This window comes from Electrophorus electricus, chromosome 2 (assembly GCF_013358815.1).
Source record: "Electrophorus electricus isolate fEleEle1 chromosome 2, fEleEle1.pri, whole genome shotgun sequence".
NCBI classification, from domain to species: Eukaryota; Metazoa; Chordata; class Actinopteri; order Gymnotiformes; family Gymnotidae; genus Electrophorus; species Electrophorus electricus.
The window spans coordinates 8,978,704-9,000,328 of NC_049536.1; the positions used below are offsets into that span (position 1 = coordinate 8,978,704).

At 41.6% G+C, this 21,625-nt stretch overlaps 1 protein-coding gene and 1 pseudogene across 2 annotated transcripts; both read right to left on the reverse strand.

The window, feature by feature from the left end:
* Positions 1 to 71: 71 nt before the first annotated feature.
* LOC113571869 lies at positions 72 to 10,254 on the reverse strand (annotated as a pseudogene).
* A 380-nt stretch (positions 10,255 to 10,634) lies between these two features.
* LOC113571804 (transcription factor 12-like) lies at positions 10,635 to 19,347 on the reverse strand. 2 transcript variants are annotated; one of them, XM_027000941.2, is made up of 12 exons: positions 19,101 to 19,347; positions 16,920 to 17,019; positions 15,917 to 16,056; positions 15,443 to 15,584; positions 15,286 to 15,350; positions 14,715 to 14,811; positions 14,447 to 14,520; positions 14,105 to 14,290; positions 13,212 to 13,308; positions 12,796 to 12,973; positions 12,001 to 12,233; positions 10,635 to 11,728 (listed from the first exon to the last, which is right to left on the reverse strand). In XM_027000941.2, exons 1-12 carry the CDS (start codon positions 19,170 to 19,172, stop codon positions 11,583 to 11,585), a joined length of 1,530 nt encoding a protein of 509 aa, XP_026856742.2. In that variant the 5' UTR covers positions 19,173 to 19,347; the 3' UTR covers positions 10,635 to 11,582. The 2 variants fall into 2 exon arrangements, with proteins under 2 accessions (XP_026856742.2, XP_026856740.2); XM_027000939.2 differs by having other exon boundaries at positions 12,796 to 13,009.
* Positions 19,348 to 21,625: the final 2,278 nt, after the last annotated feature.

The following is a 21,625-nucleotide window of genomic DNA, read 5'->3' on the forward strand; positions in this document are numbered from 1 at the left end:
AAATCATACAGTCATATGAATTAGTGTGAGATATAAACTTACTTAAACCTGAAACAGACTGAATATATATGACGAGTGTGAAAAATTGACTTTATTTAAATCCCTTAATAATGGTAGTATGCAGTTAGGTCACAAGTATTTGCATGGTTCTGCAGAACATGAAAACGTCAGGAAATCCTTCCCAGAGTTAAGCAACATGTCAACTAGGATTCAGGTAGAATCAAAGAACTCAATAGAAAGCAATATGATGAAGTTCCTCCTTTATATTACCAGAAGGGGGCAGAAAAACACAGTAATAACACTGTTAATTAGAGGCAGTTTCATTATTCACAACTGCACTGCTGCCAACAGGAATACAGATGACAAAAACGTGAAAACGTGGTTGTGACCTATTGATTTACAATGAACGAAAATGAGCATTATGTCTAATAAGCAGTAAAAATTCAGTTCTTATGTGTTCTACACTTTCTCAGACTGAACTCATGCTCCCTTCCTCTTCCTCATCCTCATCCTCATCCAAACTCGTCAGAATTGGCTTTTTCTTCCGCCTACAAGAAGAAAACACAGATCAAGAGTTCACATGCTAATGAGGGAAAACCATACACAATCCTACAGCCTTTACTGCCCTAGAGAGTTTGGATTAATTTCCATCACTTAACCATTAATGAAAATATGTAATCACATATTGTAATGGCTTTTAATTAGCTTTGTTTAATAAGGAAAAAATCTTTACTGTATCTTAAATGTATCGTCAAGCATTTTACTATCAGATGGGTGGCTGTGTTGGGGTGGGACCTGAGTTCTGTCCTCAGGGCTGAGAGCTGGCACTGGAGCTGCCCGTTGGTCTCCTGCTGCTCATCCAGTTCCCTCTGGAGTTTCTTCTTGGTGTGCTCAAGCCTCTCGATTTCCTCCTCGGCCTCGTCCAGCTGCCTTTTCAGCGTCTTCAGTCGAACAATTAACTGAAAAAGCCATTTAAAAAGAGAGCTATGGATTTCCAAGCGTTCCACCTGATACCCTACTAAAACCAGAATGTCTAGATTAAAATATTAAGACAGATTTGCAATTTCAGAAAACTGAAAATGGCATCTTATGTTTATTATTATTATACAGGAGTGCATTTTCTGAATGACTGTATTCTCTCATTGGCCTTTTTTTACAGATGTAACCAAATTATAAAACACATGAATAGGTTCTGAGAGCCGACATCTCTCCAAAGCTGGCTCTGAGGCTCCCAAAGAAATCTAAACATGGCTGTTTTTAAAGAGTAATCTTATAATCCCTCAAGGTGTGCCCTGTGCTCCAGGTAGAACGTCCCATACCACTCACCTGGTCCCTCTGGTTCTGCAGAGAGAGCTGCTCGTCATTGCCCTGCATGGTTATCTCCTTCATCTTCCTTTCCAGCTTGCGGTTGGCCTGCTGCAGAATGCTGCTGTCCCTGCCCATGAAATACGATGCCATGAGTATGCAAGGCCAAGAACGCATATGCATTGTGTGTCACAGGAAGCCTGCTCCAATATGACCATTCCCCTACATCCTCTGAGGCTAAGGTAGGTGGATCTGATACTCTTCTTTAAATGTCTGACATCCAGTTTCTAATCTTTTTTCACTTATCTGATTCATATCCATTCCACTGCTTAGATATAGATTGGACACCCATAATTTGATCTTTTAAACGGGGAATTGAGCCATTAACTAAAGCAAAATATCACAAGCCAAATGCTTGCCGATACACCAAAATCTGTTATGACAATAAAAAATAGTCACTGAAACCAAATAAGGTTTAAGTATTTTGACCCTGTATATTGCTGTAGCTTTTAGTTTATGTTCCCTCACCTCTCCTCTTCCAGAAGTCTCTCCTCCAGTTCCCGGATACGAAGCTCCAGTCTGGACACAAGGCCTTCTTGGCCTGACCTCTGAGAGCCTTCCAGATGGGACACTTGGCTACTCAGGTCCTTGTTCTAGACATGGTAGAAAAATGGTACTGTGTTATACATTACAGTGTAATCTAACCTGAAACACAGTCCACTGAACGCTGTGGGGAATAAATGTGCATCATCTATGTGAAAGAGCATTTACTCTTTAGGGCCATATTTTTAACTTGTGCAAGTACAGAGAAGTTTCCAACTCAAAGCCAGTAATTATTATGCTGGAAGCTGCTTTGGCACTTTTGACTGGATGAATTGTGTGGCCAGTATTGCTCTGATTCCATGCATGGAGCTAATTAGAATCTTTACCCTGTCGTTCCAAGCTGATCTTGGTCACACTCCAGTTCCTGCTAGCTGCCCGTTCCTGCAAACAACTCTGCTCTTATCTGCTCTACCTGTTGCACGCACACACACCACACACACACACACACACACACACAGCCACACACACACACACACACACAATCACACACCACACACACACACACACACACACACACACACACCACACACACACACACACAGGTCAGCAGCTTGGAAGTTATCAACCAAAACATGTAGAACAGGAAAACCTCAAGAATGGTGAAGGAGAAAAGGAAGCATTGAGAATAGATGAACAGAGAAAAACTATAGATATGAAAGTTCTACAAAAGGATGCTGAGGGGTGAAATGACATCCACACTTCATAAACACCCTGATCAAGCCCTCATACAATATAATTGTCTTGCCACATGATATTTATTTTATAAACATTACAAACAGTGCACCATTTATCCAACACAAGATTTAAAATGAAGAAATTTGACCAACATAGAGCAGTTCCAAAGAACAGCAACAGGTGCCACTCATGGCACTCAAGGCCTATATAGACTCCAAGACTTGGAATCCATTAACATTTATCAGTTAATCCGCATACCACTATTCAGCTCGCCTCTTGACATCAGACAAGACAAAAAAAAAGTGAATGAGAGAAAGATTAAAAAAAGAACAAGAAATGGAGACATCCACCTCCAAGATCTGTCTTGTTGTATCAACATATCCAGTGATGTGTGAACTGATGAGTGCATGTGTGTTATCTTAGAAACCAGTATTTCAGAGCTTATTTGCTGAGTGTAGGCTTTTCTGAAAGCAAATACTCAGAGAAGCCCTTTGTAAGGCTCCACTTCTCCACCTCCTCCACGGCCTGATGCCTGATAAACCAGCTAAGCTGGTGATGAGACAGTGGATGCACTGGGAAACATGGCGAGGAGGATCTTTCCATAGCCGAAGGACGTCCGGTTCAGTGAGCATGATGGTCTCGATGCTGGGATCCGTGAAGGAGTGGTGTTCAGTTTTGCACAGCATACACACCTGCTCTTGGACACGCTCCATTCTCTGCATCATCAAGCCACCACTGTTATGCTCGTCAGACAGAGCCTCCTGTAGCTGAACTACCCGTGCCTACACACACATAGAAATGCGTGCCCAAACACGCACGCAAACACACGCACACACAAAGACCACAGAGAAAGTGAGGTATTTATCCTGGATCAATACATGTCAAAACCAGGTTATGATTTTGGTAGATTTTTTGTCCCAATTACTCCTATATTTATATAAGATAAGAAGTTACTTTTTATATGACCACTGCTGCTGCCAACAAAATTAACACCAAGTTAACATTCCTTGTATGTAGTCATTGTTCAAATGTTGCTATATTTTGTCATCAGATGCGTATGAGCACAGGCGTCTGTGACTATGTAAATGCGTGTGGGTCTGGGTGTGTGTCGGTATGTACCTCCATGAGTTTGACTTGTCTGTCTCGGTCATCCTGGGTACTCTTGCTGCACTCCTGCAACTCCTCCACCCTACACTCCAGCTGTTTACACTTTGCCTCTGCCTGCTCCAACTCCCCCTCACGCTGGGCCAGCTCAGCCTCCAGTGCACACATCTACACACACACACACACACACACACACACACGATTAATGGTTTGCTTTTTTTATATTACTACAGCTAGTCACAGAGTTTGGAAAATGTTTTTTAAACATTCTGTACAGATTTAAATTATTTTTCTTTTTCCTACGAGATCATTCTGGTTTAACCCAACAATTAGTTACTTTAACCTTGTAAATTTGTAATTACTGGTCTACTGATTTGTAGTTACTGGTCTACTGATTTGTAGTTACTGGTCTACTGATTTGTAGTTACTGGTCTTGCTGTGCTGTTCTTCACTCTCTCACTCTGTTTTGGAAAGTAATTCAGCGATTTCTCTTTCAGGGTCAATAAGTGTTACCATATGGTTATTGACTGACCGCACCCTGCTTGCACGGTGTGTGTGAGAGCGTGGGGGGGGGGGGGGGGGTGAGGGTAACAGTGTGTGTGTGTGTGTGTGTGTGTGTGTGTGTGTGTGTGTGTGTGTACGTGAGGGGGGGGGGGGAGAGACAGTGTGTGTCTGTTTGTGCATGTGAAAGAGAAAGGGAGGGAGACATTTGTGTTTGTGCACGTGAGAGAGAGAGACCGCAAAAGCGAGAGAGGCTGTGTGTGTGGGTGTGTCTGTGTGTGTGTCTGTGTGTGTATATGAGAAAGAGACGTGTGCATATGGATGGCTGCCAACACCTCTTTCTGGCAATCCAGTGCAGCACGTGTGTGTTTCTCTCCAGCTCAGTCTGTGTGCTTTGGAGCTGTGTGTGTAGTATGCCAAGTTCCTTCACACTCTGCTCTCTGGTCTCATCCACCTCATCCTGTAATCTTTGAGTCTCCCTCTCAGAACCCAACAGCACTGCATTGATCTACAGAGTGATAGACAGAAAGAGAAAGAGTAAGAAAATAGAAAGGAGATGGAAGGGGTGGCAAGTGGGACAAATTAAGGTCAAATTCAGCAACCATTTTAAAAAACATCAAACGTGTTTGCCTTCATCATCTACACCCAACCGTAAACACCGAGAGTCAGAAACATTTGTGCTTCCTCATACCGCAACTCCTCTCACCTCCTGCTGCAATTTCTCACAGGCGGCTGTCCTGCCTCCTCCTCTCCTCCTCCAGCCCCTGCTTGCCTGTGCGTGAGCTGCTCCGCATGTCTCTCCTCCTCCCTGAGCCTCTCCTTCAGGCTGGCGGTACTTCCTGGTTCATCCTGCTCAGTTCACTCTATGGATGGGAAGAGCAGGTAAAAGCGCCGACGTCTCAGCACCACCGCTGCCCATGCCCACCTCCTCGTTCCCTCCGAAGATGGCGCAAGGGCTTTGTACTATGGTAAAGCAGTGTTTGATCACGTATTTCCGTATGTCAATAGGTATATGAGTCTCACCTGTGTGTCCTCCAGGTGTCTGGTCAAAGCTCTGTTAGCACCACACATGTCCTCTTCCTGCTGTCTCACCTCAAAAAACTCCTCCTCCAGCCTCTGTTTCTCCTCCTGGTTGAAACATTAACAACAATAAACTCTTTATTCATGTTTTAGTGCAATTTTTATTCAACATTTAAGGGTCAGGGACATTCCATGTTTACAGTAAACTGAGATTTTGTTCACAGTAAAGCACTACTGTCCTCTGCTGTAGCTAGCTGTTCTTATCTCTCCTGTCTTTGTCTTTCCACTTCCTCCCTCACCCTCACCATGAGTTCTTCCAGGCGCTCTCTGAGTTGGTTCTCCTGGCGCTTGGCCTGCTGGATGATGTTGTTGAGGCTGGTGATTTGGGTCTCCAAGCTGTCGACCTGGCCGAGGAGCTGGTCTCTAGTTAGGGTGAGCTCCTGCACCTGGGCCTGGCTCGTGCTGCGCTCAGCCTCCACCTCTGCCTTCTTCTGGGCCATGTATGCCATGCTCTGAGCAGGGGTAGATGACTGTCACTCACAGGGTGCCGCACTGAGCTGAAGGCTTCTCTCATGCTGGCACTCATGAACGAGGTGCTCGCTAAGAAACAGGCTGTATGTGTGTACTTTAGGGAGTGGTGCGACCACTTGCTTCTCACTTGCCTCTTTCGACTCCTCTGCAGCCTTCAGAAACTTCTGCACCTCCTCCTTGTGTTGCTCTTTCAGTGTGTCCATTTCCTTAGCATGAGCAGAGATTTCCTCCTGCAATGCCCCCTGCAAGGCAGTGAGCTCCCTCTCCTTCCAGTGCAGCACCTCCTCCTGCTCCTCCTGCATCTGCTGTAGCTCTTGGAACTCCAAACGCAAGTTTGCTATCTCCTAAAAAGAGGAGAGAGAGAGAGAGCATCCCACATGGCTCTTAGAGGTCAGGTTAAGAAGGGTTTGTGTCCAAGTCAGAGCTACATAAATACAAATGCCTCCATCATTTAAAGTAATCCTGTATTCACAATTAAGCAAAATGTGTGACGTCCAATACACATTGGGATAATAGCATCAAACATTCGTTCCTCACCTTTAGAATGGTGTCTCTCTCATCCTGCTCTGTGCTCTTGGTGCTGTCCAGCTCATCGTGTATGTCGGAGAGCTGCTTCTGCAGACCCCTCGCCTCTGCCCGACTCTGTTCACGCTCCCTCTTCATCTGCAGGAGTCTGCACCACACACAATCACGAGCCCACATGAGCAATAAGGATGCATTCACTAGTCTGATACAGTGGGAATTCAGCACCTGAATAAATATTTTTACTAAAGAGTCAAGTACTATGCTTTCTCGCTGGGTCCAGAATGCTGTCACGTCCAGCTAAGATTTCTTACTTTTCCAGTGAGGCCTGCAGTTCTTTCTCCATGTCAGTAAGCCGCTGGCGGAGGGAGACTTGCTCCTGTTCACTCTCGCTTAACTTCTCCAGCAGTGTCTTCACTTTCTTTGCACTCTTGTCATTTGCCTCAGACAGACTCTCCCTCGTCTGTGAAATCAAATTGCTTTTAATGGCCTTGGTCCTTTATAACACAAGAATCAGCAAACCTGGCCATAGCTAGTTCTTGCATTTGCTTTGAACTCTGAACATGACAGGACCTCGCCACAACTGAAAAGTGGTTTATTCAGTTGACTATTTCTGTTATAAACCATGTTACCTTAATTTCCTCTTCCAGTTGCTGCTTGAGTTGAGTGACTTGGCTCTCTAGTAATGCTACTCTGTCCTGCAGTTCTTTTACCTCAGCCACTGAGACAGAGAGCTAAATTCAAAGTACAGTTAAGTACAAGTTAGATTCTCCAAGGCACACATCAAGCTCACATTTTTATGCAATATTATTTATGTTTTTACAGGTCAACTTACCAAAGCAACAAATAATCATAATTCTAATTCCAAATTCTTTTATACTCCACTTGTTTTTAAGGACTGAAGAACAGAGAATACATATATATCACTGAAAGTATCAGCCCTCACCTCCTCCATGCTTTGCACAGTGCCCAACCTCAACATCTGGATCTTCTCAAACAGCAGATTCACCTTCTGCTTGATGATTGCATCACCTTCGCCACTCCTACACAGCAGTTAAAGGCACTGTACATTACTGTACATTAATCAGAATTATGCAGGTTCAGCATGACAGAAATGTAATTGTCTGTATCCAGTATATGTGATGAACTCGCATTGCATTAGCTCAAGGAGTTAAACATAATTTGGGACTAGGAAATGTGGACTAGAGAGTGCTAAATTCTAAAGCCTGGGACTTTTGAGTCTGACCAGCTGAAATAACATCACATTATCAGATAACATCACAGAAGTGCAAACCTCTCCAAAATTTTTATCATCAATTTAGACAAGGCTTTACGACTTTTTAGGGGTATTTTTACTAGATAGCTTCATCAAGTCATCTCAAGATCCTGATAATAACTATGATAACTAGTGTGATTTTTGTGTTCTCACCCTTCTTTGAGGTAGTTGAACAGCACTACTTTGGCTGCATCTTCTCCTGGCTGGTGTAGAATATCTCGCTGTCCTTTCAAAATATCAGGGGTTACCTTACTCAAGAACATAAAAATGTACATAAAGACTTATTTGAAGCAAAATTTAATAATCTAATTACCAGTACAACTCTATAGAAAAGTTTAAAAATCTAAAAAAATATATTTAAAAGTAAAGACTATGTCCACCATGTATTTGTTAAATGCAAATTCATAATAGGCCTATGGTGTTCTGTGCAAATAATATACAGGTATATTTCAATACAGGTATATTTCAATAATATACCTCTTTGCCAAATTTATGTATTACAGATGGTATTACATTATACAAATACATTTGTTTAATTACTGTCTAGCCTCCAATTCACAGATGTATCTCATGGTGCTGAGATGGACAGGCAAACGATTACCTGGGCCTCTCTCTCAGGGCTTGAGTGGTCACCATTCTGCTGAAGAGATCTGGAAAGAGTTCCTCTATCCATTCTGCATATAATTCTCCCTGATCTTGGTGACATCATCCTTTCATTCTGTCGCTCTTCAAACTGAGCTGCAGTTAGAGATCTTATACCAGCCCTGAGCATGCTCTCGCCAGTCCTCAGCCTTGAAAGACAGTCATTCTGAGATGCAGAGACCAGAGTCAGGGCTGGAGCAACACCTGCTCCTTCTTCAGCTCTTCGCACTGCCACAGGTACTGGGCTGGTCCTGGAAGAGTTGCCCGAGATGGACTCACCGACACTTCGTGATCGCCTCCTCTCTTCAGGACCCATAGGAGTCCTGTGTCTAGCTCTGCCTATGCGTTGTGAGGGCTGTCTTGGATCAGTACTGTGGTCAGGTACGGACAGCCTGCAGATGATGTGTGACTGGCGATAGGGTATGCTTTCTGCTGACGGTACTCCAGAAATGAGCTGGTCCTGAGTTCTTTCCTTCCCAGGTCCAGGCAGAGGGATCCTGGCTCTCTTTACCATCACGTGAGGTGCACAAACAGGTGAAAGATTTGTCATGTTAAATTGGTTTAATTCAGAGTTGGCTTTATTCTTCACCTGATGAGGAAAGTCCTGCAGGTCCAGACTGTTGCTCCTGGGATCATATGGTTTGAGGAGCTCAGGGTGTCTGTGGTAGTTTAGCAAGGGGGAGGATAGTGAACCATTTACAGTGAACAATGGAACCTCTGGAGAAGGTATTTGCAACTGTCTTATTGATCTATGATCCATTAGAGGGCTTTGGATGCTGGAGGCTTGACCGTTCATAGTCGAAACATACTCTTTCTGCATCTGGTCCATTAAGAAGACATCTGGGTAGGCAGGACTTTGAGAGGACATACCTTGTCCATTTAGAACCACATATGGACGGCCCTGTATACCCTGTACCTGTACTTTCACTCCAAAAGATCCTGCCTCATCACCATGAGATGTATGCATCTGGTCATGTTGATTAGTACCCAAATATATGTGGCCATCTTGAAGCTTACTGTTTCCATGCAATTCCATTGTGAATTTGTGTGGGAGGTCCTCCACTATGCAGCAGATGCTGAAAAACAATGAAGGAGTTCTCAGCACCATTTTATGTCAGCTCTTGTATATGTATGTTCTTAAACAGGCTGACATTGACGAAGTTGCTTTTACATCAGCTTGTGAAACAATAGTACATTAATGCGTCACCAAGCTGCACGTAATGCCAAGGTTAGAGAAGAAATTGAACAGTGCTCCAACTCTGAGGTTTACCATGACAACAAATGCTCTTGTATGTTAACACTATGCTATTGTATCTGCCTCCTACATGATTTCAGTCCTCAACAGCACCGAATTGGATTTGTCTGAGAAAGAAAAGGGCGTCGACTTGAGTTTGCTGATAACCAAAAGGCCTATTTACATTTGAGTAATTAAGCAACAGATAAATAAGCAAGTAATAAACAAATCATTACTGAGTGACAGTGTATACTGGTCATAATATAATTGTGTCCCATCTAATTTCTGTGCCCAGCTCGGTATAACCAGTTAAAATCAAAGCAAGATTTTGCTTTTTCTTGTACTTTGTTCTATTTCAGATACATTGTTATCAAATGAACTTCTCCACAGTGCCGATTTATACAGTCGCATAACCTCATGGGTTTACATATTTTACCTCAGGTGAGTTAGCTGGTTTACATCTCAGACTTGCGGCACTAGGAATACAAACCGTCCGCTGTGTGGTCCACTGCGCTACATAATTTTAGTACATTGAAAAGATGTGTAATCCTGTAATATAGATTTCTTAACTGCCTTCTGAATTCCCTTTTCGTGCCAATCATCCGTTTTAAAAAACTCCTACTCAGTAATACGAACGAAGCGCAAACAGACGCAGTGAAAACTGAAGTAAAAGTTAATCTTACCAAAGCCACTTCAGCTTCAAAGTTGAGACGTTATTTATCTCAGGACAGCTTTAAAGAAGTCTCCAGCTTATCAACTTCGCTTAATTACGCACGCCTATGAAACAGTTTAAGGTTCTAAATTCCGAAAGCTGGACTCATCCTGAACTGATCTGAACTGATGACACTCCTACACGTTTACAGAGACCATCGGTTTGCCAAAGACAGGAGGAGCTGAACTCTGATTCTCATTACTGAGCCCGACTTCGTTTGCTTTCGAACGTTATGGATCCACACCCTGGCCCCTTTATTTTATTTATTTATTTATTTATTTTTACCGTATTACGTTTAATCCGTTATATGAATTTCTTCAGTTATTCCATATTCATTCTTTGACAAAACATAACATACTAATTAGATGTTTACTTTTAACTTAGTCAAACTAGAAAGCTAGAGTGCCTGTTAACAGCAAGTCTTACATGTTTTCCTTTTTAACATAAAGAACATTTCCAGATTTCTTTATTCATTCATTTTTATTTAAAACTCTATGAAAGAAGTATACACCAAAACAATAGACAACATTTAACATGGAAAAATGTATTTCTAGAAAATCATAATAAAATATCAGTGTCACGCTCCAACCGGTATCCAGCCAGACCAGCTCATAATCATCCACCAATCACACACGCAGATCACTTATTAGTTCTCAATCACACGTCTATTAGTATGATCACTGTCACCTGTCTTTTGATTGCCTCTCCCTATGTTCACAGGAGCTCGTTGCAGACGCGCAGTGTTAGGCTATCAACCTGACTAGCAATAAACTGCATCTTCTGAAGCGTCCCTACGAAAGCTATTATTTCTACTTCCTTTTTTTCTTCAGTCCTTTTACCGTTTGCTCTTTGTTTTTAGAGAAACAATTTAATAAAGCGTGTTATTTGTTTGCACTTTCGCCTCGCTGCCCAAGTCGCTCACCTTCAGTTATGACAATTAGTATTTAATTACATATTGTAAATGTTGTCAGTTATATGCAAATACCAAGGCTAATGTTTACATAGAGTAGAGTTACCGAGAAGCCAAGTTTACAAGCACATCTACTGCATTGAAGGTTATGAAAACACTAATGGCATAAAGTAGTAATTTTTAACAACATTGAAATGTTCTTTGGATATTGTTGCTTCATAGTCTCATATAAAATATATATTATTGGAAGATAATGCTATAGAATTGCTGGAGCTTTGTTGTCCTGAACAGCAATCTATCAATGGGAAAACAAACTGGTTTGTCAGGTACTTGTGTACATATAAACAGTGTACGTGGTAGCAAAAGAAAATAAAACCCCACAATGTTCTTCTCTTTTTAAAGTCAATTATAAACATAATGACTATGAAAGTGCTATAAAAAAAAGAATGTTAAAGGTTTATCACAAAATACTGCCATTTATTAGCCCAGATTCACATAGACACATACACATACACACACACACACACACATACACACACAAAGGCTGTCAGTGATGCCCAGAGAGACTGTTGCCTTGGTCAGGCAGTGCTGAGTGAATGATTGTATGCATAGCCTGGGGATCCAGAGTGAGGGCAGACACCTTCTCCTCCTCTCTCCTCCTCAGGCAGGCAGCCTTAGGGTTGAGATTACGCTCTAAGAACAACACAGAACACAAATCATTCAAACTTTAGCCTTTACACCAGATAGTGGAATTGTTATCATATATATATATATATATATATATATATATATATATATATATATATATATATATAAACTTTTGTGTTTTATTTCTACTTGTTTGTTTGTAGCCATCAGTGTTACCAGTTGGGTAGTACTTCAGTACAAATGGAGGCAATGAGCCTATGAAGAAAGACTTATGAGGAGGCTGATCCCAGTTGCAGCACTCTGCAATGAACCCTTACCGCGGACCTGCTGCTCCAGTCTCAGGATGACGGCGACGGCCTGGTGCAGGATGAGCAGTTTGGTCTGGGGCTTGTCGCTCTTCAGGTGCAGTTGCACCATGCGACCCAACTCCTTGAAAGCCTCGTTGATGTCACGCACGCGCAGACGCTCGCGCGCGTTGTTTGCCATCCGCCGTTCCCTTTCTCGCTCAGCCTTCTGCTCCGGAGACAGCTCCTCATCATCGTGGACGCTGCTGTGAGTACGCACGCACAGTATCCAGCAATGGTCACGCGCATGCACAATGCACACACATGGACACGCACACGCACACGCACACGCACGCGCACCAATGCGCACACCAATGCGCGTGCATGCAGAGAAACGTTGTAAGTAGAAGTAAGTAGAAGTCCAGATAAATATCCGGTATTTCTTGTCTGTGTTATTCCTGCATAACAATTTTGACAAAAAAAGTATTCACATTTGGCAGAAGAGACAGCAGTCAGATCATTTGTTAATCTGTTAGGTTGCTTTTGTGTCTTATTTCGAGCTTTTCTCAAGGCCCAGACATGGTAGTAATCAAGATTGCTACCCATTAAAAAGAAAGAAAGGTCAGACAAAAAGTATGGAAGGATATCCGAACGCGTTGACATTTATAAGTCTGTCGTGATGTCCAGCAGGAAGAGCAATTTTTCTATCGTAAATCTTATAGCAGTCGTAGGCAGTGAACGTCGGGCTTTTGTATAGATGTATTTTTATCGGGGTTCTCTGTTGCCCTCTAGTGGCTAGTATATTCTACTGTCTCAAGAGCTCATTACCTGTTCCTGCTAGCAGGGTCAGCATTGGGTGTTTCAGGCTCTCGAGTATCACTCTCTGCATCAGAGTGCAGACCATCAGAGGAGGGCTGAGACAGGCAGGTGGAATGAGGGCGGTGGTTGGGGTGTGCCTGACGAAGTCCAAGCTGCTCTCCATCAGTCGGCTCCACTTTGACCGAGCCTGGAGAGATGTCAGAGAACAGCCCTGCAGCCAGTGCTGCCAGACACAACCAAGCTATGAGCACCGGTGAAGCTTTCACAGCAAACAAACAGTGGAATGAAATCAGTCCATAAACATGGCCTTGGCCCTCAGAAACACTCTGCACCATCCAAAACACACAAAAAAGAGCAGAAGGTAAGCAGAAAAAAGGAGCTGAGTGCAGGAGAGGCAGCAATGGGCGAGTGTGGCTTAGGCGGACCTCTGAAGCTGTCTTCAGGATTAGTCCGATGGGAAGCAGAAGGAACAGCTGAGGGGTGGATGGCCAAGTGTGCAGCCTCACCTGCATCTGCTGACACCTGCGGAGACATACACCCAAAACACATTCCTTCAGCTGTTCTTCAGTAGGTGCCTCACACCTTTTTTTCCTGAGGGAGCAAATACCATTATTCCAGGAAGTTGAAAAATCCTGAATTTTAAGAGTAAAGAAAGACGGTTTTGCCAAAATCAAAGGAGACCACATTTCAAGCCCATAGTACCAGTTTTATATTTCCGTTATTCAGTCCAAGTAAATATCACTACATCTAATGTTAAGCAGGAGCGTTAGCTGAGTGCCCTTGATTTCTTCTGCATATGCCACTGTCTGCACCTTTTTATTCACTTCTTTACAAACTCAGACGTAGATAAAATAAACATTAGAAGTAGCTTTCCAGTCATGCAAGGACATGGACCCACAATTCCAAGGTTATTACTGTTAGGCTCTCCATTACTCTCAATGCCATATATCAGTTCCTAGAATTCTTTAATATCTTGATTTCATTGTTAACATGGTTCTTCAGGCTATAGTGAATTTGAAAACTAACGAATGCCATAGTTGCTAATGCTATGAGGCCTCTTCAGACCAGTTAGGAAAAGAGGACTGAAAATGTATTGTGTAGTTATTACACTGTAGCATCAGTGTTATTTAAATGGTTTATTTATTAAAAAGAGTAGAAACCAAATAAGCAAATAACTTTAATCCAGTTGGTGTGTTTACCAGGTCTTCTGCATATGGGAAATATTTAGGCTCATACAATTTTCCCTGCTGTACACAACATAGACCCTTACAACATTTACACATAATGACTAGAATAAGAGATAATGAGGAAAACTTACATCTGTTGGTAATCCACTTATTACCAGTCCTGAGATGGGGTAGTTTGGCCTCATTGTGATTGGTCCATTTTGTGACTGTCCAAGTAGGTTGTGCATGTCATTGGTCAGGGTAATATTTGTCCCACCTACTGCATGGTTTCGTAGGATGTGAATGGCATCATCCAGTCTGTCCAATTTATCCTCAATCTGAAATCCAGAAAACATATATGATAAAAATTGAATGATTTCTAAACTGCTTTGTTTTCTTCAAAAACTGGATTCACAAACCCAAATAAACAAGCAAAAGCACAAAACAGATTACTCAAAATCTGTGCATAAAAGATGCTATTAAGAGGGCTGTACCAATGACTGCAGAGAGTTCTCGTAATTGGATGGCTGTGCTTTCTGTCCAGCAGATCGATGCCATTGGCTGCCTCCTAAAAATATAGAGAAAGAATTCCACTGTTTAACAATTTAAATTATATTTTTTAATATGTTACACTCAAAATGCTATATGAATGGAGATTTATGTGATTTATGATGTGTTACAGAAATATTATGGAAGACCTGTCACTAATGGTTTTGATAAAAGGGAAGGAAAAACTTGTTTGACCTCTTTAATGTATTTTACCTGCTGAGACTGTAGAAGCAGCCAGAGGTGACAGAGATCTCCCTGGAGTGGATGAACTGGGTGGAAAACTGCTACTCGTGTGATCAGGAGAATAAATCTAAAAGAGAAAAGGACAGAGAGAGGTGGAGATGAGGAGAAGAAGGGATGAGGGGAGAAATGGGGTAAAGCAGGGTTTCAGTGACAGCACATACATCATTTTAAAAGCACAACTTGTCATCTCAGGAAAGCCTTTTGTCCTGAATGCCTCAGAGTCTTGGGTGGAAATGTCATAAATGTCATAAACAAAATGACATCATAAATCTTGATGTTTTTACTGCACAGTTGTGCAGTAAGAATTGCACAGCCCTTTATAACATTTGCCACGAAGGCAAGAAAAAGCACTATAAATGAATATGTAAAACTTCAAAGCTATGATCTACAAGTACCTGAGGTCCAGCAAACTAACTCACTGTGGAAAAAAACACCATCCTAAATCTCCTGAACCAATTCATTTTAACTATGTTAATTTAGCCATATTGTATATGGAAGGATAGGTGGGAAGAACTGCTTGTGGTAGGAGACGAGTTCTTACGGAAGCCAGGGCTTTTCCAAGAGCATTTCCCGTGTGAGGGTCTGCAGCCAGGTTCTCCTGACCCCCTGAAACCACATACACAGACAATATAATTCCACATCAGCAAACATTGTGAAGTCCACAGTATTTTAGTCTGTGTGAGTCTTGGGGGCTTTACCCATGGAACGGTCAGTTGTGCTGGCTGCTACAGTGTGGGGTGAAGACAAGAAAAGTGACGCGCTGCCATTGCCTCTATGGAAATAGGTCATTGGTGGGAGACGCTTGCTGGCTGCAGATACTGCTGAACTTTGCAGTAGGTTCTATGGAAAAATTAAAATGTGTCGATTGTTGAACTTCCCATTAGGGTGTTTAAAAAGAATTAACAGCATGAAATTAACTGAACTTCATCTCTCAACTGTGAACACTTCAATTATCCATTCTCCAGAGTTGAATGCATTATTGATGATGGCTACAATAAGACTGGTTAAGGTGCTAACATTCATGGCCTCAAAATATTGTCATTGTGCCATGAGTCTCAGAATTAATTCTACTTTTTGGCTTATTGGGAAAAAGTTATTTTTAAGCTTCATTTTTAAGCTTCTATACCATCCTCAAGACTTCTATATTTTCACATTGTAAAGCAAAATCTTACCAGACAGTCATGTGTTGGCAGGTTGCCATAGTTCCCAGACTGTGATTGGTTAGAAGGGGAAGATCCCAGCATGCCTCCATGACCTGATGGGCTGATCCCACTGGATGAGCTCCAGGGGTCTGTAGAGCTGTTTGTCCCATCTGACAGAAAATGACAAAACATACTGAGCAAAATAAGAGATACAGGCTAAAATAGCTACTGAGGATTTATTTTTTGTTTTCTTTCTGTCTGCTCTCTCAGACTGTTCCCACTTATCAGCATGAGAAAGGGACTTACTAAGAGAAACAAAATAAATATCTGAGCAACAATAAAAAGCAATTAAAAGGTTAAACTTTTCAGCAGTTACACAATCCAGAGCAAATGACAAGAAACATGAAAATTATCTTATGAATATTATCTTTAGCAAAAAAAGAAGTCCACTGCTGTACACTGTCTTTGGATGAGCGGAAGTGTGTGACAAAAAAAAACAAACCTTAAAAACTTAATACACAACCTATAAAGCAAAGTTATTAGGATAAATCCAGTACAAAGTATTTCTCTTTATGAAAAACGTTCTTCAGTTTCTTTATGAGTTTCAAAAATGATTTTAGTTTGTCTGTGAATGTCTGACTTTCTTCTCAAAATAAGCCCCCAAAACAGCTGAGTAAACAAAGCTTGCATGTGTGTATGCTCCCCCCCCAAAAGAAGTCCTTGAAACAGCAATGGTACACCATAGACAGGATCTTATTTCATTCTCTCTCCCAAGGGACTGTAGTGCCCTTGAGAGAGGAACACTTTCCAACAACAGACCTCTGTCTTCCAACACACACACACACACACACACACACACACACACACACACACACACACACACACACACACACACACACACATATATACAGTCAGATAGATGCACATGGGTACACAAGCAGTACACACATAAAGATAAAGCAATAACAGTCTCTGATCTTCTAAACAGTTGATAGAAATTGTGGGATATTTTAATAATTAAATATGAGTTTACCAAAAAAAGTGCTTGTGAAGCTTGTGTTAGGCAGTTTGAACGTTGAGTAGGAAGCAGAATCCCTTTTCAGTTCCTCCGTATTTGGAGACGGAGAGTGCACCTGATGTTTGAAAAGCAAAATATACTGATGGGAAGAACATCCTGGGGAACATATTGTAACATATTGTACAAAAGATCATATTCCTAAAAGATTCGCATTCTTTTTAAAATATGCCTACATTTTTAAATACAAGGAAATGGATCCTTGTATAAAAATGATAAAAAATGCTTTCTTTGTTAAAAAGCAAAATAAAGGAAAAAAAGATGTTTGGATGTAATTTTTATCACATTTTTGTCCACAAACAAAAGAATTTGGAATACCTGCCCAGTTCACTATACATGCTGTAATAGACACCTTCATTTACAATTAGAATTCCCCTGATTGACAGAGGGAGAAGGAAATGAGGCCAGACTGCCCATCCATAGATCAGGGCAGGTTATGCTTAGACTCCTGTCTAAGGCAATGGCACTATCAGGGTTTGAATTCACCGTCACACAACAGGACACACATTACACATATATGTAAATCTTATACCTTAAGACATATGTAATCTATATATTACAATGTAATTATTTATGTAATAATTTACATAAATTCTATGTTATCTTGTGAATATTCCTTTCAGAGAAACACAAACACATAGAGCCTCCTCTGAACCTGCTTTGCACCTGCTCTGTGCTTTGATCTCATTTCTCTCCCTTTTCTCCTTCTCCCTTCCACTCCAGGAAGTGACCGCAGGCCTCCCCGTACTGCAACAGTGGCACATGCGTCGCCAGGGCAACAGTCATCTAGAATCAGGATCATGCTGGGGCCACTGAGAATTCAGCTTGTCCCATTCATAGGCACATGACCAAGAAAGCATGTTGCTGACCTTGATTGGCTTGTTTCCCAAAAAGGCCTGCACTGATTGGCTGATTCGGCCCCGGTCATATCAGCCTGGGTCCAACCTTATACTGCACAGCATATGGTGCAGGATCAGGCCAACTGCCCAGTGTCTGTAATGACTGGCCAAGTGACCCGTTAATAATATTAACACCCTCCAGCATGACCCCTCTCACCCTCATGGGTCAGCATGAAAGCACAAATGGCTCAATCTCAGAAGCTGCAGAGAGGAGCTCTCTCTTTGGAAAGCTTCATTCTACAGCCCAAACCTCATCAGATATCAAAGAACTTCATAAGACGAACATCAAAGACTACTTAGAGTTAAGTAAGCATGTGTCTGAGCCAGTGAAAATATTACCACAAAACCCATTTTAGAGTGAAGCGGGGAGACACAGTGCAGGAATGTCTTCTGAAATGCAGCCTCGTAGCATAGAAAGACTGGACAGCTCTCAAACACATTTCATCAAAGCTTACTGACTAGCTGGTCCAAAATTTTCAGTCAAACCCAAACCAGCCCTGCACATGTGCAACTCATTTCTCTCCTTGCTCTGTGTCATCCGTGCCCGTCTGGAGGCACTTACCATGTGTGCACATCAAAGAGGGGGCTGTGCACTGGTGTAATGGGGTGGGGAACACAGGGGAAAAACATCTGCCGGAGTTCAGCCACATACCGACCAGGGCATTTCACCTCATGGCAAAAAATATCCTACTCTCAGCTACAGCTGGGATGGGACTTCGGAGATATACAGGAAAGGTTGTTTTGTGACTTAAAGCTATGCTGCAGTAGCAAGCAGGAAGAAACTTGAAAGTGCAAAATGCCAGAGGCTCCAAACAGCATTTAAATGTTCAACTGCTGCTGTGATAAGCACTGCACTTTTAGAGGATCACTTTTATAAAGAGGATAGAATAACTGAAATGAAAGCACACAATCACTGATGTGAACTGCTTTAAATTCACATGCTAATTATACTAAATTAAACACATACAATCTGACACGCACACCCCCTCCAACAAAAACCCACCTTTACTTACTTAAGTATAAATTTAAGCACATGGGCTAACCACATGAGGAACACCATGTTATACACACAAATCAATATGCTATATTGCATGACTTTGTGTTTCATCCACATTTATCATATGAACAAAATTTCTGTAGCCAAAACACAGAATAATCTCATCTAAAAATATATGGCAGTAGTTTAAAGCATACTCACTGAATATCACAGAAATCAGCTCACAGAAATCCAACAACTTACCGCTTTTCCATTGCCATAGTGATACATGAGTGAGTTGCTGACTGACCCCGGGCCAGAGAATGCACAAAACATGACTGCTGCAACACTGTCACCTCCGTGCTTATAGCTGTCCTTAGATCACTACACTTCCCAGAACTATCGTATTCAACAAAGATTTACACAGGTACATTTAGTCCAGGAGCTCAGCAGTCCTCTTCTCACAGCTTTTCTCTACTGAGTTCAGCCTTACACTCACACCACTGATGCAAGCGAAGACTGAACCAGACCAAGAGGCGGGTATGAGGCATGTGTTTAGAGTGTGTGTGTGTGTGTGTGTGTGTGTATGTATGTGTGTGTATGTGTGTGTATGTGTGCGTGTGTGTGTGTGTACATGGGGGAAAGGGGGGTGTAGTGAGGCACACCATGTAAGGCAAGATAGAGGGGGAGGAGCGAGGAAGCTCCCTTGATGAGCTTTGACTTGTATGCAAACTTAGCTATTCAGAAAGAAGTGAACAATGGTGGAATATTTCTGTATCGGTTAGCATTTTGTATTATAGGTTAGTAAAGAAGGCTTTTCTTTTATCAGAGGAAGAAACAGACAAATAGGCAGAAATAAAGTATATTCTCTTGCAACAGCTACAGGAAGATCATGAAAAACACAGTTGTATCGAGCCTGCAAGCAATCTTTCTTCCTGCAACACAGTGCTCAGAGCAGTATATGATACAGAAAAGAAAAAAGTGTTTTTCACAAACCATTAAGTGGTGTTCTGTTTCACCTTTTGACCTACTTCCTTTACAGACACCAATTCAGATGGCATCAGGTAAACTGGCATGTGTGTAGCAAGATTGATGTGGGACTGAGGGAAGCTGAAGTGAAGTTATTTATACACCCAGTCCTCTGTCTGAACCACTCCTGGGCTACTCTTTCCTTATTACATCTTGTGGTCTTGAAGAAAGACTTAATCCCTGATTTACTGTCTGCTGGCCTGTCTGTTCTTTGGGTGACCCAAGAATAGTGGTATCATCATTAAAGAGAAAGAAGCTACAAGACAATTGGAAATATCATAAACCAAGCTAGAGTATACAGTCACAGTACACCTTACCAAAATACAAGTGGAATGCAATGTACTTTGTTGAATCTTTTATGTAAACCTAATTAGAAAATCTGAAATGGAATGGCAAATAGACAGTGTAGGAAAACGTTTATAGAACAGAGAAGGCATAAGTTTAGTCTGTTCTCCTATGACCAGAATATTATACACATTATACACCATTGTTACAAGATCTTAACCATCAATATACACTCAGTTTATATTCCAAAATAGCATTAGCAAGATCTGAGCAACAAAATCTGTCAGTGGCATAAATCTGACTGATGTGACCTGGTGTGACAATATCATGCAACACAGTGTCATTCCAAAATGGGGACCCCTGGAAGTTCCACTGGTGTGACTTTTGACTTGAATCAGCCAGAAAATCCCCTACTGCCTTTTTTCAGGAACCAGGACTGAGACAAACATGACATGATGTAAAGTAACATACATGAGAGAGGTCTACATATAAGCACTTTGTGTCAGACTGCCCTCATGGGACTCTTAATCTCAATTTGTGAGGCATCTGTCTGACCATAAATACTGTTTTGCCTTAAAGCAGATTCAACATTTACAGTGCACATAATGTAAATGGGTACAATGCAGTTTTTGCTTTCCTTGCCAAAATTATTATCTTATAAAAGCAAAAGACTGATTAGTAAGTAGCCAACATTGTGTACCTCCTGCCATAAAAAAACATACGAAATGCTTCTAAACAAACGCTTGTCGTTTGGGACAGGACTGATTTTTGAGAGAGTCTAGGCTTCAGGTTATCCCAACAGCTGGAGTGTATGAAGCTAAGGATGACAGTTTAAGAGGATTGGAGCAGGTGAGCCTCAGAGTGACTGACATCTGACTTAAGCACACTGGCCTAGACTCTCTGAGTGAGATTTGCACAAGAGATGGTGCTGTAGTTTTTCTTAGCCTCTAGTATAACTTTACACACTTATATGACCTCTTAAATATAATGTGATTGTTACTGTGAAGATTAAATGGCAAGGTGTTTCACTTGTTTACATACATAACCTCTTGTGTTAAATAAGCCTGTTCAATTTATGTTGCCTTTATATACATTAGGACTCTCTGTGGGTGCTCCTTTGTAGCTAGAGGCCACTAGGATTTAGACTAAGGTAATCCCCTTTAGATAAGATTATTTTAAAACCTCTCAAATACCATGGTTCTGAGCAAGACAAGATATCCCCACAACAAACACACAGAAAAATGAGAAACACCACTTACATGTACTCTTGTCTAAACAGACAGGGACAGACAGGGAATATTATGTAAATTGTAAACTTGTATGTGCATTTGTTAAAATCACTATTAATGTGAGATTTATTAAGAATCAATATAATGGTAAACTGGAGCCGAACAATTATCAGTAATATTTAATCATGTTTGGTTTATAAACCAATGTATAAAATACACAGGTTTCTAAATTTGATATTCAGTGGG